Source organism: Mobula birostris, chromosome 15 (assembly GCF_030028105.1).
Source record: "Mobula birostris isolate sMobBir1 chromosome 15, sMobBir1.hap1, whole genome shotgun sequence".
NCBI classification, from domain to species: domain Eukaryota; kingdom Metazoa; phylum Chordata; class Chondrichthyes; order Myliobatiformes; family Myliobatidae; genus Mobula; species Mobula birostris.
Window position 1 is genome coordinate 24199276 of NC_092384.1, and position 14217 is coordinate 24213492.

Below are 14217 nucleotides of genomic sequence, written 5' to 3' on the forward strand. Positions count from 1 at the left end.
ATGTCACAAATGTGCTTCACTGATCCAACATGCTATTTCAAAAAAAGCAACAAATCTCCCATGGAACTGAACTTAATAGATAGCAAACTCCAGCTGAGGTGCGGTTCAACTAGCTATTCCTTGCCTCTACCCAAGTGGAACCAATACATCTGACCCAAAGCTACTTTTAACCAATACCTGCTGACCCAGCTTACCAGCAGTATTAACTAGATAATGATCATTGCAGAAGCCCTAGCTGATTTCTTCCTTTCCTCTCCATTTCCCATGGAAGCTGAGCATATTGTGGCTCCTGTCAGGTAATGAGCCACCTTTGACTCCTCTTAGCCATGATCAGCTGGTATTAATTTTTTTACCTTTTGAATTTTACCTCAGAAGTTTGTGGATTCAAGTCCATTCCAGAGACTTGAGCACAAAAATCTAAGCTGAAGTTCTAATTACTCTACAGAGAGAGTTACGATATTGGAGGTGACATCTTTGGATAAGGCACTAAGATACAGGAGCAGAATTAGGCTACTTGGTCCATTGAGTTTGTTCCACTATTTTAAATTGATGCTAACATCACATTTGCCTTCCTCACCACTGATTCAACCTGCAAATTAACCTTTGGGGAATACTGCACAAGGACTCCCATGTCCTTTTGCACCTCACATTTTTGAATATTCTCTCTACTTAGAAAATGGTCTATACTTTTTATTTCTTCTACCAAAGTGCATGACCAGACACTTCCTGTCACTGTATTCCAACTGCCACTTTGCCCATTCTCCTAATTTGTCTAAGTCATTCTGTAACCTCTTTACCTCCTCAAAACTACCTGCCCCTCCATCTATCTTCATATCATCCGCAAACTTGGCCACAAAGCTAGAAATTCCATCATTCAAGTCATTGACATATAAAATAAAAAGAAGCATTCCCAACACAGACCTCTGGAACACCACATGTCAATGGCAGCCAACCAAAATGGCCCCCTTTATTCCCACTCTTTGCCTCCTGTTAATCAGCCACTGCCTTATCCATGCTAGTATCTTTCCTGTAATATTATGGGCTCTTAATTTGTTAAGAGCCTCATGTATGGCATCTTGTCAAAGGCCTTGAAATTCCAAGTACACAACATCCACTGATTCTCCTTTGTCTATCCTACTTTTTATTTCTTCAAAGAATTCCAATATATTTGTCAGGCAAGATTTTTTCTTGAGGAAACTATGTTGACTACAGCCTATTTTATCATGAACTTCCAAGTATCTTAAAACTACATCCTTAACGATCAACTCCAACACTTCGCAACCACTGAGGTGAGACTAACTGGTCTATAATTTCCTTTCTTTGACCTCTCTCCCTTCTTGAAGAGTGAAGCGACACTTGCAATATTCCGTTCCTCCGGAATCATGCCAGAATCTAGTGATTCTTGAAAGATCATTAGTAATGCCTCCACAGCCTTTTCAGCCACCTCTTTCAGAACCCTAGGGTGTACACCATCTGTCCAGGCGACTTATCTACCTTCAGACCTTTCTGTTTCCCAAAAATCTTCTCTCTAGTAATTACAACGTCACACATTTCTGCTCCCTGACGCTCTTGAACTTCCAGCATACTGCTAGAATCTTCCGCAGTGAATACTGATGCAAAATACTCATTCAGTTCATCTGCCATTTCCTTGTCCCCCATTATTATCTCTCCATCATTTTTCAGCTGTCTGATATCCACTGTCACCTCTCTTTTACAGCTTAAGTATCTGAAAAAGCTTTTGGTATCCTACTTAATGTTATTGGCAAGCTTACCTTCGATTTCCATCTTTTTGTTAATGATGACTATAGTTGCTTTCTGTTGGTTTTTAAAAGCTTCCCAATCCTCTAACTTCCCACAAATTTTTGCTCTATTATTTGCCCTTTCTTTAGCTTTTACATTGGCTTTAACTTCTGTTGTTAGCCACATTTGTGTCATCATGCCTTTAGAATACTTCAGGCTGCATCACTGTCTGGTATTGAGGGGGGTGGGGATCTACTGCACAGGGCCAAATGAAGCTGCAGAGGGTTGTAAATTTAGTCGACTCCATCTTGGGTACTAGCCTGCAAAGTACCCAGGACATCTTCAAGGAGTGGTGTCTCAGAAAGGCAGCATCCATTATTAAGGACCTCCAGCACCGAGGGCATGCCCTTTTCTCATTGTTACCATCAGGTACAGAAGCCTAAAGGCACACACTCAGCAATTCAGGAACAGCTTCTTCCCCTCTGCCATCCGATTCCTAAATGGACATTGAACCCTTGGACACTACCTCACTTTTTTTTAATGTATAGTATTTCTGTTATCTGAATGACTTTTAATCTATTCGATATGCATATACTGTAATAGATTTACCTATTATTATTTTTTTCTTCTATATTACGTATTACATTGAACTGCTGCTGCTAAGTTAACAAATTTCAGATCACATGCCAGTGATAATAAACCTGATTCTGAGCTCTTCATCTTTGGGATGTATATATCCCGCGCCTTCCGATTTGCTTCCAGAAATTCCAGCCATTGCTGCTCTGCCATCATCCCTGCTAGTGTCCCCTTCCAATCAGTTTTGGCCAGCTCCTCGCTCATGCCTCTGTAATTCCTGTTCCTTCACTGCAATACTGATACATCTAACTTTAGCTTAACTGAATCCCCTTAAAATTGCTGTGTACAATTTAAAGAATTAGAGTGTCCCCAGTCGCCTTAATGTTAGTATTTCAATTGATTTGCTTTTCACGTTACATTGAAGAGCGTCAAGGATAGTACAGAGTATATATAAATACAATTTCTTTGGTTTACTCAGAAAGCATTTAATTCAACTCTATTTTGGCGGCTAAAGGTCTGGCCATCTTTTATCGTGCCTTAACATACCTTATTTCATGTGGATACAGACTGCCACATTACATGGCACTTCTACTTTCTTCTAAACACTCTCGCACAGGTTTTCTGTCATCCTCAGATAAGACAGACGTGTGTGGCCTCTGACAGTAGTGGTCGGCCATGGGTACTGCACTTCTGGTAGTCATTGGTTTGTTGAGCAGCATCGACTGTGGCTGTTGAGGCTGATCCTGGAACGGCAGGCTCTGCCACAGTTGCTGCATGTGTAGGGCATCGTGGAATTGTTGTCCGCTGTCCGCTGTGCTCTCCATTTAGCTCTCTGCTCCTGAAACTGACTCAGGATCACCCTTTCGCCTTGCTCTAGGTGTTGCTGAAGAGTACCTCGCCATTTGTTGCAGTCATCTGCTGTATCCTCCGTGTTGATTTTTAAGGCTTTCATGTCGTGCTTGCAGAGGTTCTTGAAGTGAAGCTGGAGTCTACCAACGTTCCTCTTGCCTGTTGCTAGCTCTCCATAGAGGATTTTCTTTGGCAGTATTATCATCCTTCATACGACAGACGTAGCCCAGCCAGTGCAGTCTGTGTTGTCTTAAAAGCGTGAACGTTGAACATTGTGGGAAGTCCAGTGCAGGGCAGGACCTCAGGGTTTGGGACTTTGTCTCTCCAGGTGATGCCGAGGATGTAGCGAAGGCTGCGCAGGTGAAAACTATTGAGTTTCCTCTCCTGCTTGGAGTAGATGGTCCAAGTCTCGCTACCATACAGGACGGTGTTGATAACGCATGCAATGTACATGGCAGTCTTGGTCTTTGTAGCGAGTTTCGGATTCTCCCAGACCCGCGAGGAGAGTCAAACAAGGATCGATGCTGCTTTGCTGATATTACTATTGATTTCAGCATCGAGGGAGAGAGTGTCACTAATGGTCGACCCCAAGTATGTGAACTCGTGGACCACTTCTAGATTGTAATTGTCGATGGTAATGACTGGTGTCTCCACTCCGTTCTGGGCAAGGACATTTGTTTTCTTTAGGCTGATGGTAAGCCTGAAGTCCTTGCACGCCTTAGAGAAGTGGTCCATGAGAGTTTGTAGTTGCTGTTTGGTGTGCGAAGTTATAGCAGCGTCATCGGCAAAGAGCATGTCACGTATTAAGATCTTTCACACCTTTGTTCTTGCTCTCAGGCGCGCAGGGTTGAACAGCCACCCATCAGACCTGGTGTGCCTTCTGTCGATGTCCCAAACGCCTGCTTCAATAGCAGAGAGAAGAAGATGCTGAATAATGTTGGGGCCAACACGCATCCTTGTTTGACTCCACTACGAATAGCGAAGGGTTCTGATGAGCTGCCATCGTACTGAACAGTTGCCCTCATGTCGTCATGGAATGACTTGATGATACTTTGGAGTTTCGGGGGACAGCCGATCTTGAGAATCTGAAAGAGCCCATCCCTGCTGACAAGGTCGAATGCCTTAGTCAAGTCAATGAAAGTGACATAGAGGGGTTTCTGTTGTTCCCTGCACTTCTCCTGGAGTTGACGGAGTGAGAAAATTATGTCGACAGTTGACCTCCTTGTGCGAAAACTGCATTGGGACTCAGAGTAGACCCATTCTGCCAGAGCTTGTAGACGTGCCAGAGTTACACGAGCAAAGGCCTTGCCGACATTACTCAGGCGGGAGATACCCCTGTCATTGTTGCAGTTGCTCCTATCACTCTTGTTCTTGTACAAAGTGACGATTTTGGAGTCACACATATCCTGTGGTACGTCTCCCTCCTTCCAGCACTGACAGAGGACCTCGTGTAAAGGTTGGAGGAGTGAATTCTTGCAGTGTTTGGTCAGGTCTGGAGGAATCCCTTCATTGCCAGGAGCTTTCCCTGGGGCCAGACTGTTAATTGCCTTGCTGAGGTCCTCAGTGGTTGGTTTGGAGTCGAGTTCATCCATGACTGGTAGACAATCGATGGCATCAATGGCTGAGCTAACAACATTTTCCCTCGAGTAGAGCTCAGAGTAGTGTTCTGCCCAGCATTCGATCTGCTTGATTTTTTTGGTGATTATTTCACAGCTGGATGACTTCAGGGGTGCTATCTTGCTCTGCGATGGGCCAAGGGCCTTCTTGATACCATCTTGCTGAGGATGTTCTACGAGTCTGTGGTGGCCAGTGCTAACATGTTTGCTGTTGTGTGCTAGGGCAGCAGGCTGAGGGTAGCAGACACCAACAGAATCAACAAACTCATTCGTAAGGCCAGTGATGTTGTGGGGATGGAACTGGACTCTCTCACGGTGGTGTCTGAAAAGAGGGTGCTGTCTAAGTTGCATGCCATCTTGGTCAATGTCTCCCATCCACTACATAATGTACTGGGGGGCACAGGAGTACATTCAGCCAGAGACTCATTCCACCGAGATGCAGCACTGAGCATCATAGGAAGTCATTCCTGCCTGCGACCATCAAACTTTACAACTCCTCCGTTGGAGGGTCAGACACCCTGAGCCAATAGGCTGGTCCTGGACTTATTTCATAATTTACTGGCATAATTTACATATTACTATTACTATTTATTATTTATGGAGCAACTGTAATGAAAACCAATTTCCCCTGGGGTTAATAAAGTATGACTATGATTATCATACATCGATTTGATGTTGCCTGTCACAGCTGCTGTCTGAATGTCCTCACTGAGCTGGAGCCAGTACTCATTTGCGCACTGCCTTGCAGTCTGTTGCACTTTGCTTCTAGCAGCTTGAAGTGCCTGGAGTGTTTGATCGGATGGTGAGCGCTTGTACTCTGTGAGAGCTGCACACTTGGCTTCAATGACAGGAGTCATGATGTTGGACTTTGCCTCAAACCAGTCACTGCTCTTTGTGGTCTTTCTTCCAAAGATAGAGAGTGCTGATTTATGGATGGTGTTGCGAAGGTATGACCATTTTTCTGTTGCAGTATCTCCTTGTAAGGAGGTAGTCATAGTGCCCTGTACTGACTTGGCACACTGGTCAACCTTTTCTGACTGTTTCATCTGTGTTGTGTTGATGCGAGGTTTTCCAGTATGTTTGGAGTGGTGGATTTTCTTCAGACGTAGTTTGGTCTTGCAGCATACTAAAGCATGATCCATATCGCAGTCTGCACTGTGGTATGAGCGGGTGATTAGTACAGAGTTGATAAAAGAGCACCTGGTGATGATCATGTCCAGTTGGTGCCACTGTTTAGACAGTGGATGTTGCCATGAGACCCCGTACTGCGACTTCATCTGAAAGTAGGAGTTAGTTACACACAGGCTGCAACAGGTGCAGAACTCCAGGAGATGTTGTCCATTGTCATTAATTTGCCAATTCCAAAGTGGCCAAGACAAGACGGCCAGGAATCATTATCGGCTCCCACGCTGGCGTTGAAGTCACCAAGGAGAACAAGGTGCTCATCACTGGGAATATTCCTGACAACAGCTTCTAATTTGTGGTAGACCATGTCTTTTGCCTCAGAGGCAGGGTTCAAGGTAGGGGCATATACACTGACGAGAGATACTGGGCCATGACTGGTGTGTAGGTGGAGAGTTGTAAGTCGTTCTGATCCATTTTCTGGTGGCTCCACCATTTGCAACAAGGAGTTCCTAACGGCAAAACCCACTCCATGCTCGCGGCATCGCAGGAGTTGCTGTGCCAGTGACGGATACAGCAAGTCATTCGCCTTTGGGGTCTGACTCCGGATTTTTCCTCAGGGTTTACTCCCACAGCCTTTCCCGTGAGCAGGTATAGCCGCAAGGCAGTGGAGGTTTGAAATCGGAGTTTTCCCTCTCCTGGATGAGCTACCATCCGTGGTTAACGAGCCCCATCTGCCCGGAGCAACTGGTTTTAAGGTGCCAGTGGCCCGCCTTTGCTCCTTCTCCTGTCGGTGAGAACAGTTCCGCCGGGCATAAGAACAATGCCACACGTAAAGGCCAGGAGTTGGACTTGGTTGTCTGAGGCTGATTGAGACGCATGCCATGAACAGCATTTGTTTAGCAGTGGGAGCTCGTCCCCACTACCACCCTTCTGCTATGACTACCTTTGGAACTATGACAGACAACCACCCACTGGTATTATTGATAGTGTTTAGTTCTAATGTGTCCCAATTAACCAGAATCCTGTGTGTGTGTGTATAAAAGTGTAAAATGAGAGCAAAAAGAGAAGAACTCCTTGTTCTTCTTTTTGCTGAAAATGGTTCTTTATGACCTTGACCGTGTGTTTGAGGTAGTTGTCCTGCTGCAGAATGAATTTGGGACTGATCAGATACCTCCCTGATGGTATTGTGTGATGAATGAAAATCTTCTTGTACTTCTCAGCATTGACGATTCCATTAATTCTGATCAGATCACCAACTCCATTTGCAGAAATGCAGCCCCAAACCTGCAAGGAACCTCCGCTATGCTTCACTGTTAGCTCCGGACACTCATCCACGTAGTGCTCTCCTGTTCTTCTATGGACAAACTGCCTCCTGTTTGAGCCAAAATTTCAAAATTTTGCCTTGTCATTCCAAAGCACTTGCTGCCATTGTTCAGCACCCCATCCCTCATGTTTTTGCTCTAGATGAGTCTCAGCTTTGTTTCTGCTTTGGATGAATGGCTTCTTGGCAGCAACCCTTCCATGAAGACCATTTCTGACAAGACTTCTCTAGATTGTAGAAGGGGTGTATTTGGGTTCTAGTGGTTTTTGTGACTTCTGAGCTGATAGCAGTGCTGGACTTGTTCCAATTTGGAAGGGACATCAATTTGATCTATCTTTTACCTTCTGTGGCCGACCAATTTGCTTCTGGTCCTCAACCTTGCATTTTTCTTTGCGCTTCTTCAGAAGAGATTGGACAGCACATCTTGAAACCTGTGCCGCAAAATTTATGTTTGGGAGAGACCTTGCTGATGCAGGATGACCACCTTATGTCTAATTGCTGTGCTCACTCTTGTCACGGTGTAAAAATTGATGATTTGAAGATTAAACTGTCACACCTACCACACCCTCACCTTTTAGTTTGGTCATCCTTCACCCAGTTTGATTCCTGTTTCTGTTTCAGTTAATTAGTTCATTCAACTCATTATGTCATTGATTATTAGCAGCTGTTTGTTACCTTTGTTTAGTCAGGCACTGGGCTATATACTTACAAACTAATCATTTTTATTTGCAAACTGGTCTGTTATTTCATATTTTACTTCCTATAACAAAATATTCTTTGTAAAATTTAATTTTTTTGGACAACGAATGTTTGGAAATCTAAGAGTTGCTTGTTTCTACTGACACTAAAGCTGAAGACAAAAAATAATTATCTAAAACAAAATCTATATAAAAAATCTAGGGTGCCTACGACTTTTGCACCATGCTGTATTTCCTTAGCTATGTGAATCAGAACATAATTTTCTTCAAATTTCTGTCACCATCCAACCTGCCAGACACTGAGATGCCTTTGAATAGTACAAGTCAGAGAGAGAAAAAATTAGTGTTTCAAGAGGTTGTGGGCAAATCAAAAGACTTGGCTTGACCTTGAGGTGAAGCTTGTATAACCCCAACTTTTATTGATCCTGTTACAGCACAGAAAGTCCTTTTGCTGGGTAAAGCCTCACTGAGGGAATGGGAAAGTTTCCCCTTGCAATTTCCACTTGGAATATTGCTTGAGTGAAGTATGGGAAAATATTTCAGAAGTCATAAGTGAGCACAGTTGAAATTTGCTACAAAATACCTGGAAATCCCTATTGGTAGAAGTTGGATTTTTGAGATGCGCATTAAAAATATATGAGCACTGTTGGGTATATCAAATGCAGTGCGTCAGTGCTCAGAAATGACAAAATTAATTGGCAAATGGAGGTTCTGGATTGACATTTGGAATGTGATTATGCTTCTCCATTGCTGACATAGGAAATGTGTTACAAAATACACATGGACTAAGATGTTAACTGTCCTGTGCTACCACCAGTGGGATCATCAGTTGATCTGCCACCTGTCTTCAGGAGTTTCGGCCCGCTTATGATCAAGACTCCCTTGAGGTGGTGGGCCAGCAGTGCTAAAGCACCACCTCCCACTGGTGAGCTTAAAAACTTGGCATCTGCCTCTATCAGAGTTGTTGGTCACTTTCATCCAACAGATAGACACCTGAAGAGCAGACTATGCAACTACTGAAGGGTTTGCAAAAGATGTATACACTGTCTGACTATCTGCCCCTCTGGACATACTTGGTCCACACCCATGCTGATCCTTTCTCTGCTGCTCCAGCTACAGCCCTGCTGGTTGACTTGATCCCTCTTCCAGTGAAGCCAAGGTCACATACCCACTTCTGGAGAGTGAACGCAATAAACCCACGGCAGCCTACTTCGAATAGATAGCATGAGACCTTCCACCCTCTGTCTCTGCACTCTGATCTTAATTCTGCATACTTGGTTAACTTGCGCTCATGGGCTTCATCGATGTTGTCTTCCCAGGAGACTGTGAGTTCACCAATAACCGCTTCTCTACTGCTGTCAGACCATATGATTATATGTGGTGAAAGGTATTTGCTCCGGGAAACTGCCTCTCCCGTCCAGGTCGACCTTGACACACCAATCATTGGCTGAAGAAAGTATGCTTGATTGTGAGCCTGTGCTGTACACCCTTGACTTGGAGCCTCCTTTCACAAATGATATGTGATGTTCTGTGCAGCATGGGGCATGAGATAAGTTGTGCTGCAGTACTCTCTGCTCAACCGCTTCTGTTACAACTTTGAGAACGTTGTTATATCTCCAAGTGTGCATGCCGCTGGGAAGATTGACTCTGCATGCACTCAAGATATGTTGAAGTGTTCCCTTCTCTCCACAAGCAGCACACCTGTCTGTCTTATCTTCATACCAGGTGCTGAGGTTGGCAGGCGTTGGGAGCAGATCGTACGCTGCTCTGCATAGAAAAGAAATGCGGAGCGGTTCCATCTGCCACCGAACATTACAAGATAGATGTCATTGTTCAACACTTTCCCACCAGGTCCAAGCCCCTTGTTTGGCCAGGCCAGCTGTTTTAGTTAACGTCTTCTCCTCTTCTACCTCTTGTATTTTTTGTGTTACAAGCTCACGGCGCTCCTTACCTGTAGAAGATGACCACCACTTGTGGGTTGTCCATCCAAGTCCCTGGCCGCCTAGCTGGATAGCCCCAACCGTCTCCTTGTGCTTCAATCTAGACTCTGCCTCATCAACTGCTACACGGGCTGACCACTTCCTGCCTGATCTCACATCCGGCTGGGTGTTCTTGATGACAGGGTCTTTTGAGTCTCGAAGCATCAAGAATGATCTTACCTTGGCTACTTTGACCTCCTCAACAAGGGATTACACTGGGATGGTAAGCTTTGTCTGGCTACTGTGGATTGCAACATTGGTGAGGCTGCTCGGTACTCCAAGCCACCTCTTCACATACTCGTTGATCTTCCATTCCATTGCCTCAACATGGGACATTGCCACTTCATAGACAGTTAGTGGCCACATTATCCATGGCATCAGTCTGTACTGCAAGCACCACAACTTCAACTTGCCAGGCAAGCCACACTTGTCAACAGACATCAGACCTCTGCTGATCTGTTCTCCTGTCTCTTGAACCCTCTTGGTGTCTCTCAGCTCCTCTGTGTACCATCACCCGAGGCTCTTAACTGGTTGGTCCTGAATGGATGGAATCTCCTCTCCACAAAGGGTGAAATGAAAGTCAACCAGCTTTCCTCTCCTAAGAACAAGGCTCCTTGACTTCTTGGTCTTGAACTTCATTCTTCCCCAATCCATTAGCTCCTCGAGTCTAGATAGTACATTTTCCACTGCCTCCGTGCTGGGACCCAAAAGGGTGAGATCGTCCATGAACGCTCGTATTGGTGGTAACTCCCCTCCGCCATCAAGTGCGACACCTGGTCCCACTGATTCTGCAGCCCTCACAATGACCTCCATGGCTAAGACAAAAAGGATGGGTGAAATTGCACATCCCATTGGGATTCCAACATCCAAGCTCTGCCACCTAGTTGTAAACTGCTGAGTGGAAAACCTCATCCGGAAATCGTTGTAGTACTGCATAACAAAGTTCCTCACCTTAGCAGGAATCCATAGGAATTCCATCGCAAACTCAATCAGGACATGGGGAACAGAACCATACGCATTTGCCAGATCAAGCCAAACCACAGCCAGATTTCTTCTCAACCTTTTTGACTCCTGGATGGTATGCCATATCATACTAGAATGTTCAAGGCATCCTGGGAAGCCTGGTATTCCTGCCTTCTGCACAGATGTATTTGCTAATCCATTCTCTATCACAAATGAAGATGTTCTTTCTGCCAGAATGCCAAACATAATCTTCCCCTCTACATTCAGGAGTGAAATTGGTCGGAACTGATTCAATGTGGAAGAATTCTCTTGCTTCAGGATGTATACTCCTTCAGCCTCACTCCATGACAAAGGAACAACACCTTGTCTCCACACCACCTTTAACAATCTCCACAAGTATTTCCTCAGCTGTTCACACTTCTTGAACACCTTATACGGCACTCCATTAGGTCCTGGCACTGAGCCTGACCTTGCCTTTCTGATGAACCGTTCAACTTCTGCCAGTTTGGGTTCTGACATATTGAACTTCACTCCTGGCTTGGTAGGCTTCACAAGCCCTGAAATGTCAAGCAAAGGAGCCTCCCGCTGTTCGTTAGAGTAAGTGCTTGCCAGGTGATCCTCAAGTTGAGAGATGTTAAGCTGCCCACCCTTACTTTGTTCAAACAGTTTCTTTGTGAACTCGTGAGGGTTCTCAAAGAACGACTTTCTTGCCTTCTCTCTCTTCTTTCTCTTTTTACGTTGTGACTCTGCATGACGGAGTGATGCTAACTTTATTTGAAAATGCTCTCGGAGATCAGCAAGCCCTGGCTTGTCACCCTCACTTGCTACCTTCCACCTCTGTCTCAACGGTCTAAGCTCTCTCCTCAACCTACTAATCTTCTTCTGGTGCCTGCTTGGTTGCTGTGTAGGCTTTGCTTTCTTCAACTCAACCAAACCAAACTTGTACTTTCCAACATTGTAAATCATATCAACCATCACTTCCAACTTTCCCTTTGATGCTCCCCTGAGAGTGTTCTCCAACATCATACTGATATCCTCATCAAATACACGCCAAGCCTTCTCATCTGCCATTGCTGGCCACCTGACTTTCCTCTTCTTCTCTACCTCCTCACCACCACCATCATGCAAAGGATCTACCTGGGTACTGTGGTCTGAAACCTGACCTGGGTTATCTCTTGTCTGACCTGGAGTATGATGACTCTCTCCAGAGCGAATCGCTGTGGCTTGTGAATCAGCGGTTGAAAAGACCACATCATCTGTGCTTGGTGAAGTAATCTCATCTTCATCCACTGGGATGGTATAGCACCTCAACTTTGCTTGGTGGATTTGTACACCTTTAATGTACTCTAATAAACGGCTATTGTGTAGGAAACCTTGATTAGAAGTCCATCAGGGACACCTATTTGTTCTGCATCCAACGGGCTTTTCAGTAATCTCAAGCTATTTGCTTTGTGTCACCAAACCAGTGGTCCTGTGGATTGTGAGCTATTAATGTATTAGGTTGACCACAGAATTGATAGATGGATGTGGGAACATGTAGTTTGTGGGAAAATGTAAATCTTTCACATTGAGGACTGTTCTATCTGGAGATGCTAAGAAATTTACTGCGTGAAGCCATGGAATTTTGGATGGAGACCAGTGATTTTTCTCATTAGGGCTGAATTATTATTAAGGTAGGAAGTGTATGGAGAGATGATGGAAGGATTGTGATAGGAAGGACATTCTATCTCCTTCCTGTTCTTGTTCCACTTCTCCGTTTGGTCCGTGGATATGGGGGAGGGAGCAATATGGTTAAAGTATGGCTGGTACAGGGGTCTCCAACCTTTCTTATGCCATAGATCCCCACCATTAACCGAGGGATGTGTGGATCCCTGGGCTAGCAGAATACCGTGTACCTGTCCTGTGCCTGGAGAAAGGCTACGTGCAACATAGAGTTCTCATTCTGCTCTGACTCTTTATACCATGAAACTTCTGTTTAGGTAGCCTAAGCTTTTTATTAAGTGTTATGACTCGGGGCTTATTATACAATATATGGGGATTGCAGTTTTGTCATCTGTGGTTATTGTTCAACAAGTTCATTTAAAAAACTAATTAGCCTCAAAATCTCAAGGTTCAAAGATGAAGAGTGTTTTGAGAAAATTATCTCTGTTAATTCAATGTTCAGTCAAGCAGCATTGAATCTTAACTGCATTGTTGACTAATTCACATATCGTTTGTTCTCTTTGGATGTTAGAAAATGCTAAACTGTGGTAGGCTATGCTGCTTCTGACATTTAATTTGATTATTCTCCAGATGAAGTCTCTTGTGACCAAACACAGTTTTTCCCAACTGGTGTGAGAATCGAACATCCTTCAGCCTCTGTGTGCGTTGGGATACTACCAGGCCTTGGCGCTTACTCAGGGAGCAGTGACTCAGACGCAGAGTCCAGCTCTGACAGTGATATTATCATTAACACTGGAGGACGAATCATATCTTCAGTCTTTCGATCCCATCCTTTTCCTGAAAGCCCGTGAAATGCAGTGTTTGCGGGAACAATGTTATTTGTATAGAAGTGGATTGTAATACAAAGTTCCCTGTGTAAAATGGTAATTTTTGTTTGGACTGCTAAATCTTTGGCAATCGTGTAAAATACAAAATTTTGTGTCCCTGTTTCAGAACTTGACTACGTATTGCACAGTACATCACAGACTAAAGTGACTTGGGATTTGTGTCCAAAGACTAGATACATTGTTGAATGGATCAACATTTTAAATGTGAATAATTGTTTTTACACTAGGGTGTATTGTAAAAAAAAGACTTGCAAGTTAAGGCAGTGGAAAAACTAACAATGTATATCCATGGATAGGCCAGCTTACTTTGGAGGTTTTGGGCCATTTAAGAATTAAATAAATTCTCTGTTACTTCTGAATGTTTTTCCTTTGTTTGCCTTGTATTTTCTGTACATTGACTTTGCCACTCAGTCACCTGTGTGTTGAATTTTATTTAGGTACCTAATGTTCTGAACCACAGCTGCCAAACACTTTTCTTTTAGATATTCTTTTAGCTGCACACATTGTTTTGAATATACCTGTGATCTTTAACCATCTGTCTTCATATCATGCCTTAATCTTAATGGCTCCGTCTGTCTAAGTAGACAATGGATACACCCGTTCCGGGGCGCAGACCTGGGCGATGAATATTGAGATCCTGGGCTGCCCAGACATCAAGATCCCCCTCTCAGCCTCGCGGATGTGGTCCAAAGGAATGCGAAACAGTACATTTGGCATCAGCTTGGCTGTAGGAGCTGCCAGGAGGTGACGTGATATGTCATCCAACCACCTTAGGGGCTCCACTCCGGATTTGTGTAGGGA

The 14217-nt window shown here is 44.4% G+C and overlaps 1 protein-coding gene across 1 annotated transcript in view; it reads left to right on the forward strand.

The window, feature by feature from the left end:
- The window catches only part of psme3ip1 (proteasome activator subunit 3 interacting protein 1), a 149794-nt gene extending 136019 nt beyond the window's left edge, over positions 1 to 13775 (forward strand). Inside the window, exon 7 of the mRNA XM_072279460.1 lies at positions 13160 to 13775. Within this exon, the coding sequence (XP_072135561.1) occupies positions 13160 to 13380 (221 nt within the window). The 3' untranslated portion in view covers positions 13381 to 13775. The remainder of the gene's footprint in view (positions 1 to 13159) is intronic.
- The last annotated feature ends 442 nt before the right edge of the window (positions 13776 to 14217 follow it).